Here is a 27,711-nt window from a genome sequence, read left to right on the forward strand (position 1 = left end):
GCGCGGTCCTTATCAGGAATGCCTGTTGCTGGCTGCAGTTGCGGGCGAGTCTCCTCTGGGGTTACCACAGAAGGGCAAAGGGAGAGGCAGCCCCCCTTGGTTTTGTGGTTCTTGCTTTCCTCCCTTGAGGAGGAGAAAGAAAGAAAGGGCAGTGGGTCTCTAGCCCTAGAGTGCATGAAACTGAGTTGGGTATCTTTTTTTTTTTTAAAGATTTTATTTATTTATTTGACAGACAGAGATCACAAGTAGGCAGAGAGGCAGGCAGAGAGAGAGAGAGAGAGAGAGAGAGAAGCAGGCTTCCTGTGGAGCAGAGAGCCCGATGCGGGGCTTGATCCCAGGACCCTGAGATCATGACTCAAGCCGAAGGCAGCAGCCCAAACCACTGAGCCACCCAGGCGCCCCTGAGTTGGGTATCTTAAAAATGTATCACAGGGGGCACTACTTTCCAGCAATCCTGATGGCAGTGTGCGGGTTATCCACAAAGAAGCCCAAGACTTCAGAGTCATCTTCTTAGAAGGGTCAACTTGAGGGAAGGGAGGATGCTGGGAGAGGAGGTGAGTGCAGGAAGGGTTTGGGTGCTGGGTGGAGAGGGAATAGGGTTTAGGAGCCCCTGAAGATTGAGTGGAACCTATGGAAAAGCCCCCTCTCCCACTTCTTTTCTGTTCCTCCTGCCTTCCCTCGGTTAGGGTACAGAGTCGACCACCCCTCAATTAGACAGAGAACACTCTCGATAATGCAGGTCACACAGCGAGGTTTATTTCCAGCTAGCTGGGGTCCAAGTGTCTGCCCAGTGCAGCGGGTTTCAACAAGGACCCCAGCACTCAAAGCCAAGGGTTTATATAGCATTTTTCAAGGCACTTCTTCATGGCTACATACATATCCTGTGCCGCCCGACTTTGACAGTTTAACTTTGTTTAAACTTTTGCTACCCCAGCAGCACCCTGGCGCCATCCTGGCGGTTAAGTGAGATTTAGGTTTAGAAGAAATTTAACTTTATTTACATTTCCTTCTGCCTCAGCCTCCTTCAGTTTTATAGTGGGGAGGGTGACCTTAGGCCTTGAGGAACTGAGCCCTTTGTCCCTGGAAATTGGGCCATTGAAGAGATAGCCCTTTTTGTTGTAAATCACCAGGACATTTGCAAACCAGGGGAGACTCCTGTCTTGCAGGATTGTGATCTCTGCAAGTTAACTATTTGTTTTTCTTTAACATCTGGTCCCTGTGGTGCCATCACCTAACCGCCCTGGTGGTATATGATTAAGTTGTTTCTTAGGTTTTAGCTACTTTCTCTTATCTCAAGTTCCATGCGCCCTATGGGCTGGTTAGGGACACTCAGTAAAATGGCTTCCTGGCCTTCAGGATGGCCATTCTTATGCTAACCCACTCTTACAGAGCAAGGTGCTGGCTTTTGCTTTGCCAAGATGGCTGTACTTACGTCAGGGCTAGACTCGAGGTGGGTACAGCCTTGTTTTTCTTGGCCTCCACACCTGGAGCTGGTTTCCAGGACTTGTTTTTAAGGCCCTTGGGGGGAAGGGGAGCAAGGACAGTTTAAGGGTTAAACAACAGTTATTGTTTAACTTCAGTGGAAGCCTCTGGCTAAAATAGAGTGGCTCAGTGGTTTGGGCTGCTGCCTTCTGCTCGGGTCATGATCTCAGGGTCCTGGGATCGAGCCCCGCATCGGGCTCTCTGCTCCACAGGGAGCCTGCTTCCCTCTCTCTCTGCCTGCCTCTCTGCCTACTTGTGATCTCTGTCAAATAAATAAATAAAATCTTAAAAAAAAAATAGAAATATAAAATAGGTCCTCACACCTCCTGCTGCTGACCACTGTGGGCCAGGCATTAGGGTAGGGCAGGAGGCATCCCCTCCCTATTCTCCCAGTGCACTGTACTTGCTGGTGTGGGACCATCCAGAGGAAAAGACATGATTTAGATTATTTCATTTTCCTCCTTAATTTTATCAGGTTGTGTCCATTAATTCAGCAAACATTTGAATTGAGCTCTGTGCTCAGCTTTGTGCTAAATACTATAGTATAACTTTCCGGTAAACATTGTTTCTGTCCTCAGGAAGTTACATTCTAGTTTGTTTAAAGGAGATTCTAATAACAGGAAGAAAACAATTTTCAGTGGAGAGGCTGTTCATCCCATGAAACTGAAAATCGATACATTGTGACATACAATCTGGTACAAAATTTCTTTAATCAAAAAGTGGAAGGAGTGTCTGGTTTAGTTTCAGAGTGTTGGTTATTTAGGTGCTTCCAGCAAAACGTTAAGAACCTTTCAGAATTCTCAGCCATAGGATTGCAGTGTTTTGAATTAGATTACAGAGCAAATCTTCCTTCCTTGAATGCTTTTTTTCTTATGGGATAGGCTTAGATTTTTGAAATTTCAGTGTTGGGTTTTGTTTTTGTTTTTGTAATGTTCTGATTAAAACAAACAAAAAATGCTATATTTACTACAGTCCCTTAGGATGACAAAAAATAACATATGTATTAAAATGGAAAAAGGGATTATCAATTTTATTACACTCACAAAAGACTAGATGGGGTTGGTAATCACTGGACTAAATTTAGAGAAAATCGTTTATAATCTTTTCTGTAGGCAAGGAAGCAAGAAAAGCTCTAGGGGTGCCGTTAGGAATTTTTTGTCATTTTATGTCTTTATGCTTAAATTATATGCTCACAAGGCTGTATCTGCTTCACTGGGGCTTTTGTTTTCAATGACATATAGATATACACACATGTACTTACTTCAATTTTGAATTAATTAAAGTGTAGCTAATATGTCTTTCTCTTTGAGGGGGCAGGGAGAGAGGAGGAGAAGGGCAAAGGGAGAGAGAGAGAATCTTCAGCAGGCTCCATGCTCAGCAAGGAGCCCTGTATAGGGCTTGATCTCATGACTTCGAGATCATGACCTGACTTGAAATCTAGAGTAGGATGCTTAACAGTCTGAGCCACTTAGGCGCCGCATAACTCTACTTTTTCTTTCTTTTTTCTAAATTTATTTTTATTTTATTTTTTTAGAGAGAGAGAGCGTGAGCAGGGGGGAGCAGCGAGCAGAGGGAGAAGCAGGATCCCTGCTGAACAGGGAGCCGGATGTGGCACTCAGTCCCAACACCCTGGGATCATGACCTGAGCTGAAGGCAGACGCTTAACTGACTGAGCCACTCGGGTGCCCCTCTATGTTTATGTATAAAACTTGGTAGTTTCTGTAAAACATACTGTTTCTAACAATAGATGAATTGCAACTTTCCCTCCCTTTTATCTTGGAGGGGGAGAAGAAGGGGAATAAGACACTTTATGGTAAGGGGAAGCCTGGCTTTTGTCTTTCCACTGCCCCCCACCCTCCAGCCCATTCTCCTCAACCCATGCAGTGTAAGGCTTTCTTGTAAGACTTCTTGTCCTTGATTAACTTCCCTTTCTCTGTCCGCTCACTTTGATTACACAAGTTACTCAAGTTAGTTCTGGTAAAGTATTTAAAAAGTATCTGGCATGTAATAAGAATGCAAATGTTAGCTGCTTTATTATTATTACTACTAAATTGAAATGAACAAAGAAATTAAAACTACTGGGCAGGTTATGAATTGACTCTGGAGGCTGGGAAAGAGTTCCATTCAAAAGCCCGGAACTCTAAGAATTGTTTAGTGCTTGAGCTATTGAATTTAAGGAAGGCACCAAAAGCCACTCGGTGCCTTTGTTCTTCTGCAGAATTGTGGTATTCTGAGGAACTACAGAGGTGATGGCCTTGAGAAATCCTATTTATCACTCTGGAATTGTGAAGGTTAAAGTCTAATTTAAAAGCATATGTGAAATGCATTGCCCTTAAATTTAGTAGAAGACCTCATGCATTCTTTTACCAGAATTTTTGTCAAATAGTAGGCCCCCATTTTGTTGAATGACTGAATAAATGAAATTTGTAGATATTATTCTAGAAATGTATTACTGTTGTCAAATGAGAAGAAACCAATAGCAAAATTATAAAATAGGAGCAAAATTATCATTTTTAAGTAATATCATTCAGAATAGAAGATTGAGGATGATAAACCAAAAAACTGTAAGAATTAATGATAGTTTAGTAAATGAGTAAAACAAGTACATTGCAAAATAAGTACACGTCAAAAATAAATACATTAACAGCATCTAATAAAGTATAAAAAAGATTTCATGGATCTTAGTAGGAAAAATGTTAATTAAGCTTACAAGAAAGACAATATGAATAAACTGTAATAACTATATTAATTCTACTGATAAGATTTTTGTCAAGGCAATGGAAAAAGGAGTTGAATAATTGAAGGTATATACCATGTTTATGGTTATAAACATATGGATTCCTACTGTCAATGTGTAGATTCTTTCCAAATTATAAATGAAATCCCAATTATAATCTCAAAAGGATTACCAAAGTATTTGTGTCAAGTGTTATGTATGATAAAGATGGCATTTACATTTTATGAGAGGAGATTGATTTATTCAGAACATGACAGATTATTGAGAAAATAAAGCCCAAATTTCATTATTGCAGGGTTAAGTCTTTAAAGGCAGAAACCAAAAAGGAAATGGATGGTAAATTTGGCAACAACGACAACAAAAAAAATCAAAATTTTGAAAGCTCAAAGTACCATATATAAGCAAATGTCAAATGACAAACATGGTTAAATATTTGCAGTTGTAGTGATCTAGAAAGAGTAACTTTTGTCTTGTATAACCATTAAGATCTCCTAGGTAGAGTGTATTTTTTAATTTTTAAAAATATAAATACTACAGGCTCCTGGGTGGCTCAGTGGGTTAATGCTTCTGCCCTTGGCTTAGGTCATGATCCCAGGGTCCTGGGATCAAGCCCTGCAGCGGGCTCTCTGCTTAGCAGGGAGACTGCTTCCCACTTCTCTCTCTGCCTACTTGTGATCTCTGTCAAATAAAAACATAAAATATTAAAAAAATATATATATATATATAAATATTTCTTTAAGAATAAAGGCAATAAGTTCCAGACTGGTTTTCATTTCTAAGAGCATTTTCATACTTCAGTTCCTTATTAGTTATTTAATCAGAAGCCTGCAATAAGATGAATCTTGTGGCATAAGAAAATTGGTATTTTCTGGATTCTTCTTAGTACATTCTTTTTACTTGGACAGAAAGCAACTATTGATTTTCCTATGAGACTGATTTTATTATTACCTTGTTTTCTCTTCCTTACCTTTTCTCTCTTCCTTTTACCCTGATAAGAGAAAAAAACTCTAAAGGCCTGAGATATAAGGGAAGTCATTTTAGATTTCTTTCTAAGTCAGCATAACTATACATAAACTTGGTTTAAACCAAAAGCCTGATTTATGGCCTGCCACACATACATTATACACCTGCTTTGTAAATGAGTAGCCTAAAGGGAAACCATCTTGTCTTTAAGATATCGATCAATGCTCCTACTCTCTGCATTCCTTGACATTAAAACTTGTGTTCCCTGCCTGTATGCTAATCTATAATCTTTTGAACTTCTACAAGATGTAAAAAAGTATATAACAGTAAAAATTGTTTATTCCACAAAGCACTTTCTTCCCTGTGAAGAGTGTGTTTCCTGGACAGCTGTCTTAACTTGGCCTCTACTTTTAGAGATTCTAAAATGTTTGCTTGTTTTGCGTCAACAACCCCTCCATCTCTTGTTTTTATTTCATTCTACATTTGTTTAAAAAAATAGGAAAGTTTATCATAAAAATCCAGATATTGCAACAATATACAAAAAGTTGTAAGCTCTCGTTTTATTCATTCCCAGTGCTGTGCCCTGAGGTCACCATATTTCTTTATTCTAGAGTTACCTTTCACTGCTGGTTCTGTCCCTGTGGCAGTGCTATTTGTGGAAGTTTCCATCTGAGGTTTTCTTGTGTAGTTTTTGTCAAATAGTAGGCCCCCATTTTGTTGAATGACTGAATAAATGAAATTTGTAGATATATGCCTAATTCTTTTATAGACCAAGCTGTTGGATTTTAAACCTAGCCCTAGGGTTTCTTTCAAAGAGTCACTCTCTTTCCCCAGTTGCTAAGAGTCCAACATCACATATCCCAAATGCTTATCTTTATAATGCTTTTCCATAAAGTGAAAACATTTCTTTATGCTAGTATACTAATTTAAATTTCTTTTTTTTCTTTCAGCTGCCTTTGCAGCAGTGTTGCACTGGTAAGATTGTTTTTTTTCCTCTGGTGTATTTTATGCAGATGTTTACAACTCACCGAAGCAATTTCTTGTATATATAAAGAAATAATTTCAGGATGATAAGGGTGAATATATATTATTACATGCAACACAATAGTCTGAAGAAGTAGTTTAATTGATAAATCAAGGTCACAATAATGTAATTTTTTAATAAAAAAAGAGATCCATTATTAAAGAGGTTATATTTGAGACTCTATTTCACTTAATGTTAATATAGTGTTCATGTTGAGAGGAAGATTAATTTTTTTAATCTTCTGGATAGAGTGAAATATGAATTTCATTAATCAGACATTTCGGAGATGGTAATCCAATGACATTTATAGTTCAATTTATAATTTTATTGTACTTGACTTAAATTATTGTTATTCTGGTTCATTCTAATTTTAAGATCTCATTTGAATGTGTTTTCTATTAGAAATTTTAGTGGAATGTTACGACAGAGTGGAAAAATAGATACAGATACCACTGTATTTGAATTTTATTACAAAATTATGTGCAAGTTTCTAGATACCTTTATTTTTGCTCTTAGAGTTTCTTTTAAAAATAATACTTAGTATAAGCATCAACACTTGGTCTGTCACCCTTTTGTTTTTACAGGAGCCATATAACACACCTCTTTGAAAATGATCGTCACTTTTCTCACCTCTCAACATTGGAAAGGGAGATGGCTTTTCGCACTGAAATGGTTAGTTTTTATGTGATATTTTTGGGATCTAAAAACTTTTAAGCATTTTCTAATGGAAATTTTCAAAGAAGTTTGAAAAAAGAAAGAGTAGACACCTCCCCTTGCCCATTCCGCAGCTTCAACAACCGGTGACACAGCCATTTTTCCTTCGTATATACCTCCACACATAGGAGACCTTAGACATCATCATTTCATCAGTAAATACTTTTGTATGTATCTCAAAAGAAAAGAATTTTTTATTACCTACAGTACTGTTGGCACACTTGAAAACAATGAACGGTGATCTCTTAATATCGTTAAGTGTCAGCCACTGTTTAATTGGCATTATTTTTTCTTTTTATATTGATGTGTTTGTAGTCTGGAATCAGGATTCAAACCATGTCTGTACATTTCATCTAGTTGATGTTTTTCTTAAGTCTTTTAATCTATAAATTCCACTTCCCGTTTTTATTGTTTTACTATTTAGTTATGGAAGAGTCCAGGTTATTTGTCTTATAGAATTACACGTAGTAATTTATGTTATTTATTATGTCCACTGTCCAAAGTTCCCTGAAAATTGGTAGATAAAAGACTTGATAGCTGAAAGTTCAATTTTTTTGGGGGGTGGGCAGGAATATTTCATAAGTAATGTGCATTTATTGCACCATACAAAGAGGCACACCACATCTGATTGTCTCACTTTCTGTGATGCCAAGATTGATCAGTGGCATTAGGTATTGTCATGTTGGTCCTTCTGTTATAGCCTAGTCATCAGCCTAGATCAGGTAATTCATTAAGATTACCAAATGGTAATTATCTATTCTATTATTTTTCCCCTCTATTTGTTAACTGCAGTTCTTCTATAAAGAAGAATTTTCCCGTAATATTTATTTGGTTTCTATGATGTATAATTTGTACAGGTATGAGAGGTGAATATTTGATTTTTTTCTTTTTATTTACCACTTTTTGGAAAAATGAGTTGGTTTCTTAGCATTTTCTTCTGGTAACCAATTGAGTACCTTCTTTCAGATTCTATCATTATTATCTAATGGATTTTAGTATGTTTTGTGAACGTACCTGACAAGAGCCTTTGCAATTGACTCTGTGTCCTTTTGACATGACCTCACTAGTATTCTATAGCTTTCTTACTTTCTAGTACTATTAAGACATTTTCTCTATAGACCTGGAATCCTACCATTTTCCAAGGAGCCCCAGTTCCTTTCAGTGGCAGATGGTATCCAGATACCACAAATTTGGTGCTGGAGGTCTTTATTGCTACTACATCTGACCCTTAAAACAACAAGGGGTTAGAGGTGCTGACCCCCGTGCAGTCCAACATCCATATATAATTTTTGACTCTTCCCAGATTTAACCGTTAATAGTGTATTATTGACAAAAAGCTGATACCATAAACAGTAAGTTAACACATATTTTTTATGTTATCTGTATACTATATTCTTTCAACAAAGTAAGGCACAGAAAAGAAAATATTAAGAAAATCATAAGGAAGAGAAAATAAATTTGTAGTACTCTATTTATTGAAAAAAGTCAAGGTGTATGTGGAGCTGTGTAGTTCAAACCTGTGTTGTTCTAGGGTCAATTCAAATTTAGGATTAAGTGGTTTTTACTTACTTTGTTTTAAATTTGTATCTACTATTAGCCCAAGAATCTTGGTTTCATATTACTTATTTTTGTGAAATAAAAGTACCAAAGATTATTAAAACTAAGATGATTGAAAACATTTTAAAACTTTCTTGCATTCCTTTTTGACTTTGGGATATGTGCCATTAGGGATGTACAGTAGAATCACTGTATCTTAAAGTTACTTGAAATCTTCTTCTAATTTGATAGTTAATTTCTCTATTTTATTTTTATTTTGGGACTTAAAATTTTTCATTTTACAATTAAATAAGATGTTTACATGATTCCAAAACAAACCTATGAAACAAGATATGTTGTGGTGGTGTTCTACAGCTGCCATAACAAATATACCATAAACCAGGTGGCTTAAAGAGCAGAGATTTATTCTTTCAGAGTTCTGGAGGCTAGAAGTCTGAAATCAAAGTGTTGGCAGGACTGTGTTCTCACTGAAGGCTCTAGGGAGAATCCTTCCTTGCCTCTTCCTAGCTTCTTGTGCTTCCTGGCAATCCTTGGTGTGCTCTGGGTGGCATCGGAAATGCTATCACTCCAAGCTGTGCCTCTGTCTTCATGGGCACTTTTCCCATTGTTTCTGTGTTTAAATTTCCCTCTTACTATAAGGATACCATTTATATTAGATGACCTCATTTTAATTTGACTACATCTGCCAGAACTTGCTCCAGATAGGTTCATATTCCCAGGTTCCCAGAGGATATGAAATTCAGGGAGATATTATTCAACCTAATACAGTTGGAAATATTTTTAAAAATAGTGATAGGAAAGCTAAGCATCTTAATATCAAGAACCATTTTTTTCCTTTTCAATAAATATTGGGTATGCAAATCGCTTTCATATTGATGAGCCTTAAATCCAGTGTGGAGTTTGACAGCTGATGGATGCTGGCTACTAGTGCAGCCCTAGGCAACACTGTACAGAAGGTGAAGTTTGTTTTTTGTGTTCATCTGTCAAACCCTGTTCTGCCGCTTACCCCCTCACAAGGGGAGCAAGTACTAGTACTTGTTGATTTTTTTGATCCATGCATTATTCCAATCTTAATATCTGTCTGAATTCCCTCATAACGAGAGTACCGCTACTGCACTCCTCCCTGATTCACACAGCCCCAGTCCTCCAGGGTTTTTACCTTATTCTGAGCTGGAAGGAAGGAAAATAGTCTGTAAAATTAGTTGGCATCTGAATGTAACTTACATGTAATATATTAACATGTAGTCTTCCTAATATATTTGGATTTTTACATGTAAATCTGGAGGAAGGATGACTGATAACACCATTTTGGGGATTCATAATGGGTTGTAGCGGGAAACATTTTTGGCTAGGGGAGGTTTCTTGGATCCCAGTAACTTAAGTTCCATAGTAAACCACTCATTTGCCCTGTTCTTAAGATAGCCTTTTCTAACACTTAAATTAGTAGGGATATGGAGTTTTCTTAAGTTACATATGTTGTCTGAGTTATGTATATTACTTTTTAAAAAAAAGATTTTATTTATTTATTTATCTAACAGAGAGAGAGAGAGAGAGAGAGAGGCAGATCACAAGTAGGCAGAGAAGAAGGCAGAGGGGAAGGGGGAAGCAGGCTCTCTGCTAAGCAGAGATCCCGATGCAGGGCTTGATCCCAGGACTCTCAGATCATGACCTGAGCCAAAGGCAGAGGCTTAATGCACTGAGCCACCCAGGTGCCCCTGTATATTACTTTTAAACGTTGAAACTCTTTTTGAAGATATTTTGAGTTCAATTATTTTAATTAAGACAAGGTTATTCTAAAATACGTAGTTCTTTTTTATAACCCAAGATTCTATTAGTGATCAAACACCATGAGAATAATTGTAGCTATTATTTGCTTGATTGCTTTGTTTTTCAAAAACAGTGTATTTAATTTTTTTAAGCTGGTAAGAGGGATAGAAATTATGCATTTTAATTATAACTATAACATATGCTTGTTTCAGGGATTGTATTATTCCTACTTTAAGACTATCGTGGAAGCACCTTCATTTTTGAATGGAGTATGGATGATTATGAATGATAAGCTGACTGAATACCCCCTTGTTATTAACACATTGAAAAGGTTCAATCTTTACCCTGAGGTAAGTCACTTTTTCAATTGTGTGGGTTTTTTGTTTTGTTTTGTTTTGTTTTTACTTTTTAAAAGTGTTATTGCATTAAATACTGATTCTAAATGTGAGATGTATTTCAATATATTTCACCTCATTTTTAAAGAAAGATGTGTCTGTTTTCTTGGAAAGGAGTATGGAGAAAAGACTTATTTTGGTGGGCTTTAACTGATTTCATGGAAACCATTACGATTGCATGGTGTAGAAAATTTAAAAACTATCTAGATTTGGTGTGTTTGTAGAGATTATAGCAAGGAAGCACCATTACATGTCATTTGCCAAATAATCTTTCTTCCCTCTCTGGGATTCTTCACTTAATTGAATGCTCTTTTTTGGGTGGAGTCGGGGAAAGGGGATTCACCCAGGAGGTGAGGGAGGAAGCCAGTGATATCAGTAACTTTTTTGGCCTCTCGTTTACCATCCCTGCCCTAATTTGACACATCCGTAAGCATTTTCCAGGGCCAAGCTGAGAGGTGACTTCTTCAGCCAGATCCTCCCTGACTTGATATGAGGGTCATCTGTTAACACACTGTCCCCGTGACTCCCCCTTCTTAGCTTACTGATGTTGCTGGACAGCACGTCCTCGTGCCAGAGCCCTGGCTGCCTTGGTCCCTGGCAGGGGACCCTGGCTCAGTACCTCGACTTATCTATCGGGGCTCTCAGGCATTTCCCATTGAATGAGAGAAGTCCTGTTTCCGTCTAGATCAGTGAGTAAGCCGAATGATTAATGAGGAGATGGAGGTAGAGGAAGTAGAGACAAATAAATAACCACCAAGGTGAAGTATTGGTTCACTAATGTACTGTTTACTGAGTACTTTCTATGACCATGTACACATTTACTGCTACAGAAATGGGATCACACAGCAAATATTTTTTTATAAGTGATTTTTTTTGTCTTTTAGAATATTTTTAACGGTCTTGTGTCCTCTTTTCTTCCTCAGGATCAGTTTTAGTGGCTATTTATACAGTCTTCTATTGTTTATTTAGTCCATCTTTTGTGAAAACGTTCATTGTTTTCAACTTCTAAAATATTCTAGAGCTGCCATAAGCATCCTTGAAGCTAAATTTCTGTTCATAGCCTTATGTTTTTTAAACTATAAATTTGTTGATGTGTAACTATATTTAGTTCAACAGAATATATACTTTAATTATTTTGGTATGTGTTGCCAGAATGCTTTCTAGATAGGTTATACTAACCAAAGTTACCATTGGCAGTGTTTTTGAAAATGCTTATTTCCCTGAATCCCTGCCAATTTGGTAGACAAAAAAATTAAAATCACAGGGTATACTTTGTTCATTGCTATATATTTGTGTATATATGTATTTAATTCAATGCTATACATTAAAAATACATTTGAAATTTTAAAAGTAATTGCTTGCTTATGCCCTTTGTCTATATTTCTATTTGAGTATAGAGTAAGACCTCATTTATTACATGCTGGATATTAATACTGTGCTATATGGGTAAACATTTTCCCCCCAGCTTTTTGTTTGCCTTTCAACTTTGTGTGTGATCTGTGTGTATTCTTTCTGTATAGAAATGCTGTTACCTATTCACATCTGGAGAAATTAGATCTACTCAAGAAGACAGAGTATTTATTTGTTCAACTCTTCTTTTACGTACCTTACTAGAATTTTATACCTTTCAAAAAATATAAATCTTGGTGTGTTTCATGTTATATTTTATTCTTATGCATCAGTGGAGAGTTGAACACTGACCAATGCAGAATCTGTGTAGTGTAGGGGATTGTAAGGCTTATTTTACTAGGTTTAAAGGGAGCTAAGTAGATAGATGGTAGAGGGAAGGAAAATTTGATAACTATCAAAATATCTCAAAAGTATTTTAGTAATGGAACTGTTGATGATAATATCTTTTCTCTAAAAAAATCTAAAAAATGTCTTTATTTCTTTAAAAATAGGTAATCTTAGCCAGCTGGTATCGAATTTATACCAAAATAATGGACTTGATTGGTCTTCAAACCAAGATATGTTGGACAGTCACCAGAGGAGAAGGACTCAGTCCTATTGAAAGCTGTGAAGGCAAGTTTCTTTCCTTCTTTCCAATTTCTTTCCAGATCTTTGTTGGAGCACGTTAAACTAACTACAAATTTAGTGATATAAAAACTATTTTATTGTGCTTGTGGATTCTGCAAGTGAGGAATTTGGGCAGGGTATAGTAGGGTTGGCTTGTTTCCACCATGTCAGAGGCTTCTGCTAGACTCAGGTGGCTTGGGAAGACTGAAATTAATTGGAGACTGCTTCACTGACATTCTAGCTCCTGGCTGGGGTCTCCGCGAGGCTGGGCTCAGTTGGGACTCTCAAATGGGACACCTACATAACGCCCTGTCCACACACCTTGGGCTGTTGTATAGCATGTACCTCAGGGTAGTCAGGCTCTTCATGGGCTCCAGGTCAGACACTGCTTGGCCACTTCCAGCCGTAGAAATCCCATGTATGACCTCCGACGTCTTCTGTTGAGGCAGTCACCAACCCAGCTGTCATCAAAAGCAGGAGCAGAGACACCCCCCCCTCCCTTTACAGGAGGCGTGTCCATGAGTTTGTAGCCCTGTTTAAAAACCGCAGCTCCTGCCTTGTTCTCATCTTTGCTCCGCAGTAGTGTCACGTGTTCATATGGGAACCAAGGCAACCATTTAATATATCTGTGCCATTTTCAAAATAAGCACATTTTAATATAAATTGCCAGACATACAAAGTAATTTATAGTTAGAACATATGTTTTATTTTTATTTTTATTTTTAAAGGATTGGGAGATCCTGCTTGCTTTTATGTTGCTGTAATTTTTATTTTAAATGGACTAATGATGGCATTATTCTTCATATATGGCACATATTTAAGGTAAGACCATTCATTGAGAATATTTTGATATGTGTTATAATACTATGTACTAAAATAGTGAGATAAAGATTAACTTGCAGTTCAGTTTTATAACTCTGTTATTTCTAATACATCTACTTATAGATATAAAATTCTTTCCTATTTGTATGATTTCATCATTGCATAGTCAGCTAAACTTAAAATAATTTTAGATGCTTAAATAAAGAGAATGGTGGAAATATTGGATAAATTTTAAATATTCACAGGCTTTTGAGCATAAACAGTATATTGTTTGCATAAAATATAAGGACCAGTCATCAAATGTTATTAATGACTATTTTGCTGACATTAAGATGGAAGTATATTCTATACAGATATTTAATATCTGACCTGATTAATAACGTCATAGTCCAACAATATTCCTTAAACTAAAAAGATTGACAAATTTTTTAAGGTTTCTATGTTTCTTCTTCTTTTGACAATTTGTTACATTGTATACTTGTTTAAATATTTAACTTGAGATTATCTTTAGAATTTTTTTTTTAATTGCTTACTGATTTCTTGTTAGTACAGAAGTGTGAGCATAGATATATGATTTTCAGTTTGGGTTAATGAGTTTGAATCTACTATTATTCTATTATACTTGCTTTGGAAGTATGGCATTTTCAGTTTAGTACCTCAAAGATCTACTGCATTCCTTGCTAAGTGCTTGAGCAGATAACGGTTACTTGTTAAATATTTGACAAATGAGGAAGTTATTAGAAGATCAATTTAGAGTATATTTGCATATAGATTTAAGATACTGTGATGCTAGTATTTCTGATTTAGCTATAAGGAAGTTCTTTTAATTATGTAACTGGGGGAGATGGAAATGAAAATCCATGATTAAAAGAAGAGGTCGTAAATTTTGTTTTTGAAGCAAGACACAAAGATAACTAAACTTATACGTAATCAGAAGTATACGTAATCAGAAGAGGAAGCTGACTTGAAAGAAAGCAAGGCTGGTGTGCCTGGTATGATGAGCCAAAGGTTTCTACTTTAGCTGGGGGCGGGGGGTGCTATCAGCTATTAGTGCTGAATACTAATGGATAGCTTTTCTACATTTGGGAGATTTGATTTTGAGTAAGAGAAGTTAAAGTATGGAATGTGGCAATGTTGCTAAATCGCTGATCTGTATTATGCTATTTTTTAAAAAAAGAATTAAAGTTTAAAGAAGAATTTCTAAACGTTTATTAAACATTCAGTATCATTTTCTTATAGTGCTTTCAAAGGCCAAAGGTATACTGTCTGCTGTGGAGAGCCTGATGTTCTGGTTCTGACTGAGAGGTTCTAGGTGGTTTGGGCCCTGACCTCGGATTTCTCGGTCTTCAGCCCCAGCAGTCCCCTGACAGCAGTTTTCTCCCTGCATAGGAGATACATGTGCATTTGTCTAGTCAACATAAAGTATAGACCAGGTGGCTTCTTTTGGAGATGGCATGCTTGGGTTTTGAAACTATGTGGTGGGGTGAGGTGGGAGCTGGAGCCGTGCCAGGTGTGTCAGTGGGACACAGACAGCAAGGGGAAAGTGCTTATAATGCTGGAGGCCAGAGACATTTACTCTGTGTGGAGGGTTCCTTTAATTGTGTCTTGGAGCATCAGAGCATTTTGGACAAGTTGGGGAGAAAAGAATCCTAGGGAGAGACAAAGGTGGGCAAGCTGGGATGTAAAACCTCGGATCAGTTTTGCTGGGATGCAGGTTATTGAGGGCCGTTGTAGAAAATGAAGACTGATAAAATGGGTTGGGCTGGTTGATGAATGACCTTGGCTGGTCTGAGACCATTCCAGAGCCAGTGAGAGGAATCAGAAATCTGACCAATAGAGGGGCAGAATTCAAGCTGAACTATCATCTTAAGAGACCATTGATTTCACCTCTCACTGAGGTTAGCTGGTGACTACTTGAGCATGCTGTCTGCCAAACTGCAGGGTGATTTTAGAATCAGTTTAGTGGGTTTGGCCCAGTACTTTTTTTTTTTTTTTTACAAGAAAAAGGAAAGATTATAAACATCAATAAGGGAGTACACAACACTTCGTAAGATGGGTGTTATTTAGAGCAACTTGTTTGTTGATTGTATATACATGTCTACATGTGCATATGCTGAGTTGTAGTGTAAAGTCTCATTTCTCGTAGTTTGAGTGTAGAAAAAAGATCTGTAGACCACTGCTTAGGGTAGCAAGAGGGAGTGACTTTGCTTAAAAGCATTTGAGTCTTGGGGCACCTGGGTGGCTCAGTCATTTAAGCATTTGACTCTTGATTTTGTTCAGGTCATGATCTCAGGGTTGTGAGATAGAAACCAGAGTCTGGCTTTGTGCTGGCTGGGTGTGGAGACTGCCTAAGATTCTTGCTCTCCCTCTCCCCTCTGCGCCTCCCCTTCTGCTTGTTTAACCCTTGCTCTCTCTCAAAACAAAACAAAACAAAAACAAAAACAAGAGGCATTTGAGCCTTTCCAGAGAGCTGTTTTTTGGTTTCTCTTTCTGGCTCAGAAGGCTGTGAACTGTTTCAGCTTCACCCACTTGACTGCTCTGGTCCCTTGCTGGCCCCCTTGACTCTTAGGCCCCCCGGGGTGCTCTGCTTTATGTCTGTGCTGGGCTGTAGACACTGCAGCGGTGGCACAGGTTTCTCTTTTTTTAGTTCTCCCTTTGTTCCATTTGCTAGTGTTTTGTTTTGTTTTAACCCTGGCTAATCATTTTAGCTCTACCCAAATACATCCTAAACTCATCTCCTTCCAGCCCCAAATGAGCACATGATAGAGCCCCTTGTATTCTCTGGAGCCTTGGCTATTGCCCTGTGCCTTGAGGAGGGCGGGTGTGTAAATTAGATTCCAGTGGTGATCCTGCTTTATACTGTGTTGAATAAAGTCTTCTGTCACTTCTTTCATCAGTCTTTTTCATCATTTTAAAAAATGTTCTTGACATGAGTATTTTTAGAGGTCTCAAATTGCTAGGTAGTTCTTATTGTTTTCTTCCTTGGTGGTTAGTTTTGTCACCCTTCTAACTTTTAAAGTGGGATGAAGCTGCAGACTTCTTAACATGTGGGTTAAGAATAAAGAGGAGGATATCTATAATTGTGGTTAGAATCTTTTTATAAATTGTATTATATAAATTTACAGGCAGATTGAGTATGACATTTTTACTCCAGAAGCATATTTCTTTTAAGATAGTACAGATATAAGTTTTCTGAAGTCAGATAAGCCAATCCATTTCACAGAAAATGAAAGTGGAAGAGAAAATAGAAAACACAGCCAAATGGTGAAGTGGGGCTGGGCTGCCAAGCTCTGGCTTGAGGAGATGAAGTCAGATGTTTTTGCAAATACAACTTATTCATGCTGTACCTCTTTTTCTAGAATTCTCAGTGTTTTGGTATTTTTAAAAGCAAAACACATTGTTTTTATTATTTTCTAAAAGCCATGTTGTTAATCCATGATTATAGTTATTTATTTTATAAGATGCCCTGACATGTGTCAGCTACAGTTTCTGGAGGCCAGTTCCTTAAGACTTGGTGTGTGTAAGTCTCTATTCTGTAGGGAGGAGGGCTCCCGGAGGGAACCTTCAGGGACTGTTAGTAGCTCCGCTGAGCTAGGTAGGATGGGGAGTTCAGCTGCCAGGTACTGAGGTAGTTGTTTAAAGCAATAAGCTAAAAACAAAAGAGTTAAGCCTTCTATTACTTACTGTGATGGTGTAACAAGATTCTAAAACTGGAAAAAACACAGACTCCCCTGGTCCACTTCCCCACCCTGCAACAGTACCCGGGCTGAGATTGAGGGAATAGTGCAGACCTGGGGGTCATCTCGCTGTTGAGGAAGCCCTGAACAAAAGGCTCCAGCGTTTTATGGACACTGAGGTAGGAAGGGGGAGGGCGAGGGGAAAATGGCAAGGAATGGAAAAGTACTGGGTACTGAGTCAGACTGGGCAAAAGTGTCTTCAGGGTTTTTTTTACCCCTCCATAAGTGGACTTCCACCCCAAGTCTCAGATAAAGAGACCTAGGAATGAAGGTGCTGGGGTTAGGAATGCAAAGGAGGGCAGGGCTGGCCAGGGCTTCCTGAGTCCTCAGAGACTGCATTGTAATGACCATGAACCAGGAGTGTGTGAAGAGGGTAGCTGTCTCAGTGAGGCCTGTCAGGTAAACCTTTGTCATTGTGTATGGTTGGGCTGCAGAAATCATATATAGGTTTTTAATCAGGAGTCCAGCTACCTAGGACATTAGTAGGCAAGGTCGTGAGCTAGTCCTGGCATGTAGGGCAGGGGGATCTGGAAGAAATGCGGTGTGGGCCTGGTCCTGAATGTCCAGCAGAAATACTGTGATGGGAAGAGTTGTCGCCTGTTTCCAAATTCACCACTATGTACCCTGGCTCTCAAGAGCATACCAAAGCAGAACAATTTCTGTAGGTGAGATGAGTGTCTTTAGCTGATGCCAGCAGTAAGGCATGTAGAAGCCAAGACAAAATATAGACAACAATCTGTCCAGGCTCACTGGGGCATTATTCTCGGGTTAAATAAAACAGGAGGATCTGGGCATGAGTCAGTACTTGATTCTGGACTGACTGCTTTCTGCTGCTGGTGTGCATCTGTCACCTTGGCATTTTCCTTCACTATCCAGAGTTCTTTCACTGCTCTCATGATGGCATCTCTTATGCCATATTCTATGTATTCCTCTTTCTTGGTTTATTCTTTTACTCTGGCACATCTTCCATCTTCTAGAAGTTTTTGAGAATGTATTGATGGAAAGTAAATTTTTGAATCCATGTATGTTTGAAAATGCCTTTATTTTGTCTTCATGTTTGATTGAAAGTTTTGCTTGAGTATTAAACTCTGGATTGGAAATCATTTTCCTTCAGAATTGTGAAGTCCTCACACTGTTACTGCTTCATGTGGTGCTATTCAGGCATTCCTAAATTATTCGGAATCCTAAATTTTTGTATGTGACCTTTTCTTCCCCCCCCTTTTTTTTTTCTGAAACACTGTAGAATCTTCTCACTGTCTCCGTGGTTCTGAAATTTCACAATAAGTCTCGCTCTAGATCTGTCTGTTCCCATATTATCTTGGGCATGTGACGTGTTGTTTCAGTCTTGCACCTTATGCCCTTAATTTCAGGGAAATTTTCTTGGATTATTTCTTCACCTACTTGAGTCCTTTCGTTTTCTCTTTCAGAACTTTTTGTTATTTGGTTATTGCATTTCCTGATCCTCTAGTTTTCATGTATTTTCCCATTTTTAATATCATTGCTCTTCTATATTCTGGGAAATTCTGTCAACTTTATTTTTCCAACTCTTCTATTCAGTTTTTTATTTGTTATCTTCTAATTTTCAAGAATTTTCATTTGTTCTTTGAATGCTCCTTTTTTTAAAAAAATAGTATTTTATTTTTGTTTCATGGATTCAGTATCTTTCTTCCTGAGGATACTAATGATTTTTTTCCTCCCTAAATAATTTGGTATCTTCTAGTTCACTTTTTAAATTCTTTTGGTCTTTGCCCACCGTGTTAGAAGTTTCCCTTAGCTATCTGGCTATCCTAGGCTGTCATGATTGAGATTGGAGGACAGAAAGCTATATGGGAGCTCCAGATCGTGGGTGGAACCTGTTAACATTGAGTTTTTATATAATTTGAATAAATGATGTGGGAAGAACTTAGAGTGACTGCCAGTTCTTTGGTTTGCCTTTGGATGTAAAAGAAAATTTAATGTAACAAAGGTTTTTCAGGGTTGTAATAGGGAAATGAAGTGTTTCATAAGTTAACTGGAATACAAAATTATAGAATTTTTAAGAAGCGCCATGGTTGGAGGGAGAACACCTAAATGAGTTAGGAGACATTGTCTTCTATGTGGTAATACAATAAATTAATGCTTGCAAGTCACCTAGAAGAATGCCTGCTTTCAGAAAGTAGCTTTTAGTTGAATGAAGTGAATAAACAAATTAATTGGGGGAAAAAAACCTAACCCCTTGATTATTATTTACAAAAGACACAAAAATAATATATTATCTGTCACATAAGCTTTGTTAGAATTTTACCAATTTAGGAAATATTTTTTTCAGTGGACTCATTTGAAGCATTTACTCTGCAAATTCCACTTTTTTTTCTTTTCTCAGATTCTGGTCTTAAGATTGTTTATGTACTGAAGAAAGATGTATCTAGCACTTTAAGAGGTAATTCTGAGGAAACAGAGTCACAGGAAAGTTACTGATCCTAGAGGTCAGACTTGGGCAGCAAGCGGTGCGGTTAAATGTCATTTGCTGAGATAATGACTTAAAAAGGGACAGGTTTTAGAGAAAAGATGCCAGTATTTTCAACCATTAACTTTCATCAATTTTTGCATACTAAGGAGAAATACTTATCTTTTAAATATTCATATACAACTGTTAGACCAAATGATTAAAGATGTGCAAGAAGGCCAAGTTAATAGAACATTCCAACAGCAAAAAACAACAAAACTAAACAACCCACAGCAACACAGAGTTGAAAATTTTGAGCAGGTATAATTCATAGCTTACTTAAGACATGCTTTTAGTCAAAAATCCAGACTGCATAAACAGTAATGCTTGATATTTTAATGAAGCATGAACAACAGACAAATCTCAAATAAAACAATGGAAGCAAAGCTAAATTGGCATAAAGAATAAGAAGTTCAGCCCTGCCTTAAAACAGGTACAGGAAGGGGGAGGTGTGTATTGATTGATGTAAATAATTGACAGGAAAAGCTACTCTGTTCTGCAGCAGAGTCTAAAAAGGACACTGAGTCACTTCATAGATAACTTTGGCTGGATCATGAGAAGAAAATAGAGAAACTGGTTATATTAACTATGACTATTCACTCTCACTACTCAGGATAGAAAGGAGGATGTTAGCAAAATTTAAAGGAAGGTTTGGCATATAGATTAATCTACAATGCCTTCAGGGCTTCTGGAACACATCTACAAATAAAATAGTTAAAAATTCTTTCTGGGTGGGCACCTGGGTGGCTCAGTGGTTAAAGCCTCTGCCTTCAGCTCAGGTCATGATCCCAGCCAGGATCCTGGGATCGAGTCTGCATCTGGCTCTCTGCTCAGTGGGGAGCCTGCTTCCACCTTTCTCTCTCTGTCTACTTGTGATCGCTGTCTGTCAAATAAGCAAAATAAATAAAATCTCTTAAAAAATACAGTTAAAAAAATTCTTTCTGGTATCAAAGAAGCATGAACTTTCAATGACCAAAGAAAACAATAGAGTAGAAAATCAAAAGATGAATACATTATGCTCTGTGACTGCTTGGTTCCTCCTGTGGAAGAAAAGGCATTTTCTGATGACTAGCTGTGTCTACAAAAGAATGGGCAGGCTTTTCTGACAAGAGCTGAGAAGCTGTGGAGAAGAGTGGAGACAGAGAAAGGTAAATATTCAAGAGGAGGAAGAGATCAGAGACAGATCTGAGTGGTCACAGTGATACAGAGCAGCAGACATTAAGTCTAGAGAAGCTCATAAAAAGGATCATTAGAAAGTTCTCAAAAAGCCACCTCAGTGCAATAGAGGGGATGGAGAAGAGGAACAGGGGACCCTGGACCCTGACTCTGTGAGTTAAGACTCTAGACATGCCCTTGACAAAGGAGAACAGCTGTGAATTATGGAGAACAAGCTGGAGTACTGAGGAGGCAAGTGAGAGAAATGAGCTCAGAGAAGTAGGCTTTCATGAAGGGTCCCAGGTGAGGTCTGAAAGTAGCAATAGAGGAAGCTTTAGCCTTATCTCTGGGCCTTGAGCCATATAGGTGCATGGTGCCATGAGGAAGGGAAACTTCTCAGAGGAGGGTAAGGTTTCATGGTAGGAGGAGAAGGAAGCATCTGAGTAGTGGCCAAGGTTTCCTGGAAGGAAGCTGTTCCCCATGCAGTGGAGGTTCTTGAGGGCACAGTAGTAGGTCTGGATGGGGAGTCAAGCAGTGTGGTGGTTGGGTCACAGTAGACACTCCACTGAACCCATGGCTCTGATGATGAGCAGGTAGTGTGTCCAGGCCAGTGATCAAGGATGGCAGTGATGAGAAGTGTGGTGTGTTTGTCTGACAGTGTCCCCTCTCCTCAAAAAGGAATGCCAGCCTACTTTTGGTTGGGTAGTTTTTATGTTTTCATTTACTGCTGAAATACCTTTTGACTCTGTGCCATAGACAAGGCTCACGCCCAGTATTAGGCACTGTGAATGCTATGATGATGACCTGGGAAGTTCACAGTCTAGTAAATAAAATCTTCCGTTTCTTGGCCCTGGCGGACAAAGAGTTAAATTAAAGGCCTTAATTAGTTGCCTAGAAGTACTTAATTAGACTGGAAGGACTAAGCTGAGACCTTTTCTTGCCTTCCTGATGTCATTCTTATTCCTTACCTGTACTCTCTGCAGCTTTCTTTTATGCTCTAGAGAAGCCAGTGGATCCATGTGTGAATTTAGGGGAAGAGGCTTAGCTCTCAGCAGGTCTGCTGGGCATTTTTTCATCTGGCTAGCAAGGTGCTTGTGCTTTACCTTTCAAACTTGAGACTGGAATTCTCTTAATTCAATTATTTCTACATTATTCTCTCATTTTCTCTTGTATTAGCATTCACGCAGCAGAAGTTCTTTAATTTAACTCACTCCAAGATTTATTTAATAACGTTCTGAAGTAATCTTGATTACTTTTTCTCCTTGAATGTTGAACTTTGTACATTTTGTGATTTTTTTTGGTAAATCGATGTACAAGTATCAGTGATTAACCAAGCCTGCCAAAATATGATGATTGATTTGAATCCATGATACTTAGAGATGTGAGAAAGAAGAGAATTGTAAATTATTAAATGTCAGAATTGAAAATTTTTTTAAGATCTTTTGCCCCTTCATTTTATACCTGAGGAAATTGAGGCTCAAAAGGTGAATGAGATGAATGAGTAAATGTGCAAACTTAGACTATTTTAAAATTTGCACAATGGGAGCTTTCATATTTTCTGATGGTGGTAGTATTGCAGAAGAATCTTCTTTTTTTAACCACTAGGGAATGCTGAAATATCAACTGATGAACTATAATGGAAAAAAAAATCAGTCTTAAGTTTTCTGATTATTACATCTTTTCTGTTTAGCAAAATAAAATGACCTATGTGCTAGTCTATAAGGATTGGAGGGAAAGGAGGTAAAAATGCTGGGGACGCTATTTTAGAGTTATTTTAAGTCACACCATTTCAAAATGATCATAAGTCAGATATTTATTGTAGATAAGCAAACTTTGTTCTCCCCTCCTAGCTGTGCAGGGCATGAAAGTATACCAGAAAATCTGCCTCCCTGGTTAGGTAAGCAAAGCTGTCTGTGTTTGTGGAAGATGCTGGGCCACGACCTATCTGGCAGTTATTTAGTGAAAAGAGAGTGATGTCACATTGATTCTACCATTGGGAAAATGTCCAGTCCCAGAGCCCCACAGGTCACATGGCACTCGAGTATGGATCGAAGACTTCTTGAGCAGACCCCATCATGAGACTTGGTTAGGAAATTGGACTTGGGATTTTTCTGTCCTTGTCCTCTTTTTATCCCTGTCCCTCTCTTTACTCTGCCATTAAAAAATTTTTTATCTTGTGGGGGTGCCTGGGTGACTCAGTGGGTTAAAGCCTCTGCCTTCAGCTCATGTCATGTTCCCAGGGTCCTGGGATCAAGCCCCACGTCGAGCTCTCTGCTCAGCAGGGAGCCTGCTTCCTTCCTCCTTTCTCTCTAGCTGCTTGTGATCTCTATCTGTCGAATGGATAAATAAAATCTTAAAAAAAATTTTTTTTGATCTTGTAAAATTTCAATTTTGAATCTTTTTCCATTCAGGGCATTTTTAAAAGGGAATTTTATATTAATTTCTCAAAGTGTTGTTGTTGTTTTTCAGTCTCTCTTGTGTAGGTTGTTTTTGGATTATAACCAGAGAATGAGGAGTCTTTCCAGCTAGGTGTTCCAGATGCTATACAAATCATGTATATTCTCTGTATAATCAAAGTACTATATATAGATTTATAAAATTGAGTTTATTGATGATCTCATTCAAATCCTTAGTATGTTTTCTTTAGCTTATATGACCTGCCAAAGTCTGAAAGTGTTAAAATACTATACTATGATCAGATTTTATCATATCCCCATGTTTTTAGAAGTTTTAGCTCTAGATATCTGGTGGCTGTATTGCTTCTCCATAACATTTTTATTTAAAGAAATAGAATTGAATAAATGGAGAGAGACATACTATCCAACTGAATGGGCAGAATTACCATCACATAAATGACAGTTCTTCCAAAATTAGATATAAATTTAATGACCTTATGATTTAAAAAACAGCACTTTTTTGTGTGTTTTGTGTGTGAGAGGGGGCACTGGTTAGAATTACCTAAAAAACGTTAGAATAAAAATTAACAAGACAGTAAACAACGCATGTTGGAGAGGATGTGGAGAAAGGGGAACTCTCTTAAACTATCGGTGGGAATGCAAGTTGGTGTAGCCACTTTGGAAAACAGTGTGGAGATTCCTTAAGGAATTAGAAATAGAGCTTCTCTATAGCCCTGCAATGGCACTACTGGGTATTTACCTCAAAGGTACAAATGTCATGAAAAGAAGGGCCATCTGTATCCCAATGTTCATAACAGCAATGTCCACAGTCGCCAAACTGTGGAAAGAACCAAGATGCCCTTCGATGGATGAATGGATAAGGAAGATGTAGTCCATATATACAATGGAGTATTATGCCTCCATCAGAGAGGATGAATATCCAACTTTTGTATCTACATGGATGGAACTGGAAGAGATTATGCTGAGTGAAATAAATCAAGCAGAGAGATTCAATTATATGGTTTCGCTTATTTGTGGAGCATAAGGAATAACATGGAGAACATGGGGAGATTGAGAGGAGAAGAGAGTTGGGGGAAATTGGAGGGGGAGATGGACCATGAGAGATTGTCGACTCTGAAAAACAATCCGAGGGTTTTGGAGGGGCAGGAAGTGGGAGGTTGAGTGAGCCTGGTGGTGGATATTATGGAGGGCACGTATTGCATGGAGCACTGGGGTGTGGTGCATAAACAATGAATTCTGGAACACTGAAAAGAAATTTTAAAAATAAATAAAATTTAAAAAAAATGTTAGATGGAAAAAACCTAGATATCCATCAATAGATGAATGGATAAAGAAGATGTGGTATACGTATACAATGGAATACTATGCAGCCATCAAAAGAAATGAAATCTTGCCATTTGTGATGATGTGGATGGAACTAGACGGTATTATGCTTAGTGAAATAAGTCAATCAGAGAAAGACAATTATCATATGATCCCCCTGATATGAGGAAGTTGAGAAGCAATGTGAGGGGTTTGGAGGTAGGAATAGAATAAGTGAAATAAGATGGGATTGGGAGGGAGGCAAACCATAAGAGACTCTTAAATCTCACAAAACAAACTGAGGGTTGCTGGGAGGAGCGGGGTAGGGAGAGGGTGGTGGGGTTATGGACATTGGGGAGGGTATGTGCTGTGGTGAGTGCTGTGAAGTGTGTAAACCTGGCGATTCACAGACTTGTACCCGTGGGGCTAATAATACATTATATATTAATAAAAAAATAAAACAAAATGTTAGAATACTTAGGGGTGGAGAATTTTCCTTATCATATGTTAATATTACAGAAATGAAAATATTTTGATATAGAATTAAATCAATTGACTGGAATTAACAGATTCTAGTATTGTGAGAAATTAATGTATGATAAAGTCTGAATTTCATTATACTGGAAAAAGGAATGTTTATTTGATAAATGGTGTTGGCATAATTGGCTATCTGTTTCAAAGAGGACAAAATTAGGGCTTTATACATACATTCTGTGGGTGAGAGATTTAAATGTAAAATACAATGATACTAGAAGATTTAGAACACTGTGTCATTTTGAGGTAGGAAATATCATCACAGACAAAACAAGGAATATAGGAGAAATAAAGGAAAATATTGACATTTAACAACATAAAATTTAAAATTTCTTTTTGGCAGAATACACCATAACTTATATCAAAAGACTTAATCACACATATAACAGTCAAAAAATTGATACCCTTAATCTTTGCATAGGGAAATAGATGATCTGATAGAAAAATGGACAAGAATGTAAACAGGCAGTTCACAAAAGAGAAAATGCACATTGTCCCCAAAACCCATAAAAATGATGCCCCATGCTAGTAGGCAAGAGGTACAAATCAAAATAACAGTGAGAAAAAAGTTTCCGCCTACCCAGTGGGCAAAATATAAAAGGGTCTGGACATATCAGATGTTGTGTTCTGGAGAAGCAGACACCTCATACACTGTGGGTGGGGAGGGTGTGTGGACTGGTATGGCATTTTCTGGTTCACAGTCTTTGACTTGGCAGTCTCACAGTTAGGTCTGTCCTGTAGGAATAAAAACACCAATATTTACATGTACAAGGATATTTATTTTAACATGTCTCTGTAATAGTAAGAAATTTAAAAATACCTATATGTTTGGTAATAGGGAAAGGTCTGAACAAATTGTAGTATGTAGTATTTGTCCTATGCAATGTTTGACATCTATTAATAAGGATGTCTTGGGTTACATGTATTGATTAGGGATAATCTTTATAGGGGCACCTGAGAGGCTCAGTGGGTTAAAATCTCTGCCTTCAGCTCGCATCATGATCCCAGGGTCCTGGGATCGAGCCCCGCCTCAGGCAGGCTCTCTGCTCAGCGGGGAGCCTGCTTCCCCTCTCTCTCTGCCTGCCTCTCTGCCTACTTGTGATCTCTGTCAAATAAATAAATAAAATATTTTTAAAAAAGGAATAATCTTCATAATAGATGAATTAGAAAAGGAATAAATTTCAAGGAGGTGTTAATAACGTGATCACATTAATATATGGGTATAGAGAAAGATCTGGGCAGGTGGACACACACAAATGTTATTGATTATCTTGGATGAATAGGATTGAGAGAAGGGTGGCAATGAGGAGAACAATTTTTAAAATACGTAGACCTGGCGCCTGGGTGGCTCAGTGGGTTAAAGCCTCTGCCTTCAGCTCGGGTCATGATCCAAGGGTCCTGGGATCGAGCCTCGCCTCAGGCAGGCTCTCTGCTCAGCAGGGAGTCTGTTTCCCCCTCTCTCTCTGCCTGCCTCTCCGCCTACTTGTAATCTCCATCTGTCAAATAAATAAATCTTAAAAAAATACATAGACCTTTGCACTTTTCTGTCTTATTGACATAAGTTCAAAACATTACTATTTATTTATTTTAACCCATAACTCACACTTAACTAATTTCTTATGACTTGCTGTGAAGCCTGGTACTGGCCTGCCTGTTGGTTGATTTTTAAAGGTGTGCTGGGCCTCGTAGGGGAGAGCCCTGTCTTCCGCTTCCCAGCCTGTATGACTTTCTGATTCCTTTATCTGTCCCTCTTATTTCTGTAGATTCATCACTTCAGCCATTTTCTGGCCAAAATGTCGTTTCTTTGCCCCTTTATATTTCATTTGTGCTGGTCTAGGTTGATCATTGGTAAAGAAAAATTGCACAGTTGTTCCATTAGTGTCCTATAAATTTGTGGTCTTCCAGCTTCCCACAATCCCTTAACGCAGCCCTTCTGTTTTCCCTTGTTACCTCTGTCCTTAAATGCAGGTGGTATTTCAGACAACCCCCTTCCTCAAACTTCTCACGCTGCCATCTCTTCTCTAGAGCAGCAAGGGGCTGGAGACTCTGTAGGGAAAATGGCAACTCCATAAACCACTTGCTGCTGAACATGCAGACTTGCCCCTCGTCTTGTGCTGAGGCTGACCGGCCCCCTGTGCTGGGACTACCAGCCCCCCTCTCTCTTGGGAGGCTGGGAGGGATGATGCGGAAGGGGTGTATGCTCTCTGCATGGATTAGCCCAGCCATCTCCTCTATCTCCTCCATGTTTCCTCATTTATACATCCCCTGGAATAAGTAGCATAGCCTAGAATGCCTGTGTCTGATTCCTTGTTACCTCCCTGGCTTGTCTATGTTCTACACATGCTTGTGTAGAAAGAAGGAAGGATATTTGGGTAAAATAATGAGAAAACAGCATGAGTTAAAGAGAGTAGAAGATCTCAAGAGCAAAGTGAAAGAAATGACAGAACAACCTAGAACAGCCTTTCTTCCCTATATCCAGATGCTTCTGGCCAGGATGGGAGGAGAGTGGGGGACCCGCATTACTCTTACCCCAGCAAACGAAGGCTTATTTGTTAGGACAGCCAAACTATGGCATTGTGATTTCTTTTTTTTTTTTTTTTTTTT

The 27,711-nt window shown here is 38.2% G+C and overlaps 1 protein-coding gene across 3 annotated transcripts in view; it reads left to right on the plus strand.

The window, feature by feature from the left end:
• The window catches only part of DPY19L1 (dpy-19 like C-mannosyltransferase 1), a 94,102-nt gene that overhangs the window by 13,356 nt on the left and 53,035 nt on the right, over nucleotides 1-27,711 (plus strand). For all 3 annotated transcript variants that reach the window (XM_059396586.1, XM_059396587.1, XM_059396588.1), the window contains exons 2-6: nucleotides 6,133-6,157; nucleotides 6,791-6,878; nucleotides 10,457-10,594; nucleotides 12,541-12,661; nucleotides 13,384-13,477. In XM_059396586.1, coding sequence (XP_059252569.1) covers nucleotides 6,133-6,157; nucleotides 6,791-6,878; nucleotides 10,457-10,594; nucleotides 12,541-12,661; nucleotides 13,384-13,477 — 466 coding nt within the window. The remainder of the gene's footprint in view (nucleotides 1-6,132; nucleotides 6,158-6,790; nucleotides 6,879-10,456; nucleotides 10,595-12,540; nucleotides 12,662-13,383; nucleotides 13,478-27,711) is intronic.

This window comes from Mustela nigripes, chromosome 4 (assembly GCF_022355385.1).
Source record: "Mustela nigripes isolate SB6536 chromosome 4, MUSNIG.SB6536, whole genome shotgun sequence".
Taxonomy (NCBI): domain Eukaryota; kingdom Metazoa; phylum Chordata; class Mammalia; order Carnivora; family Mustelidae; genus Mustela; species Mustela nigripes.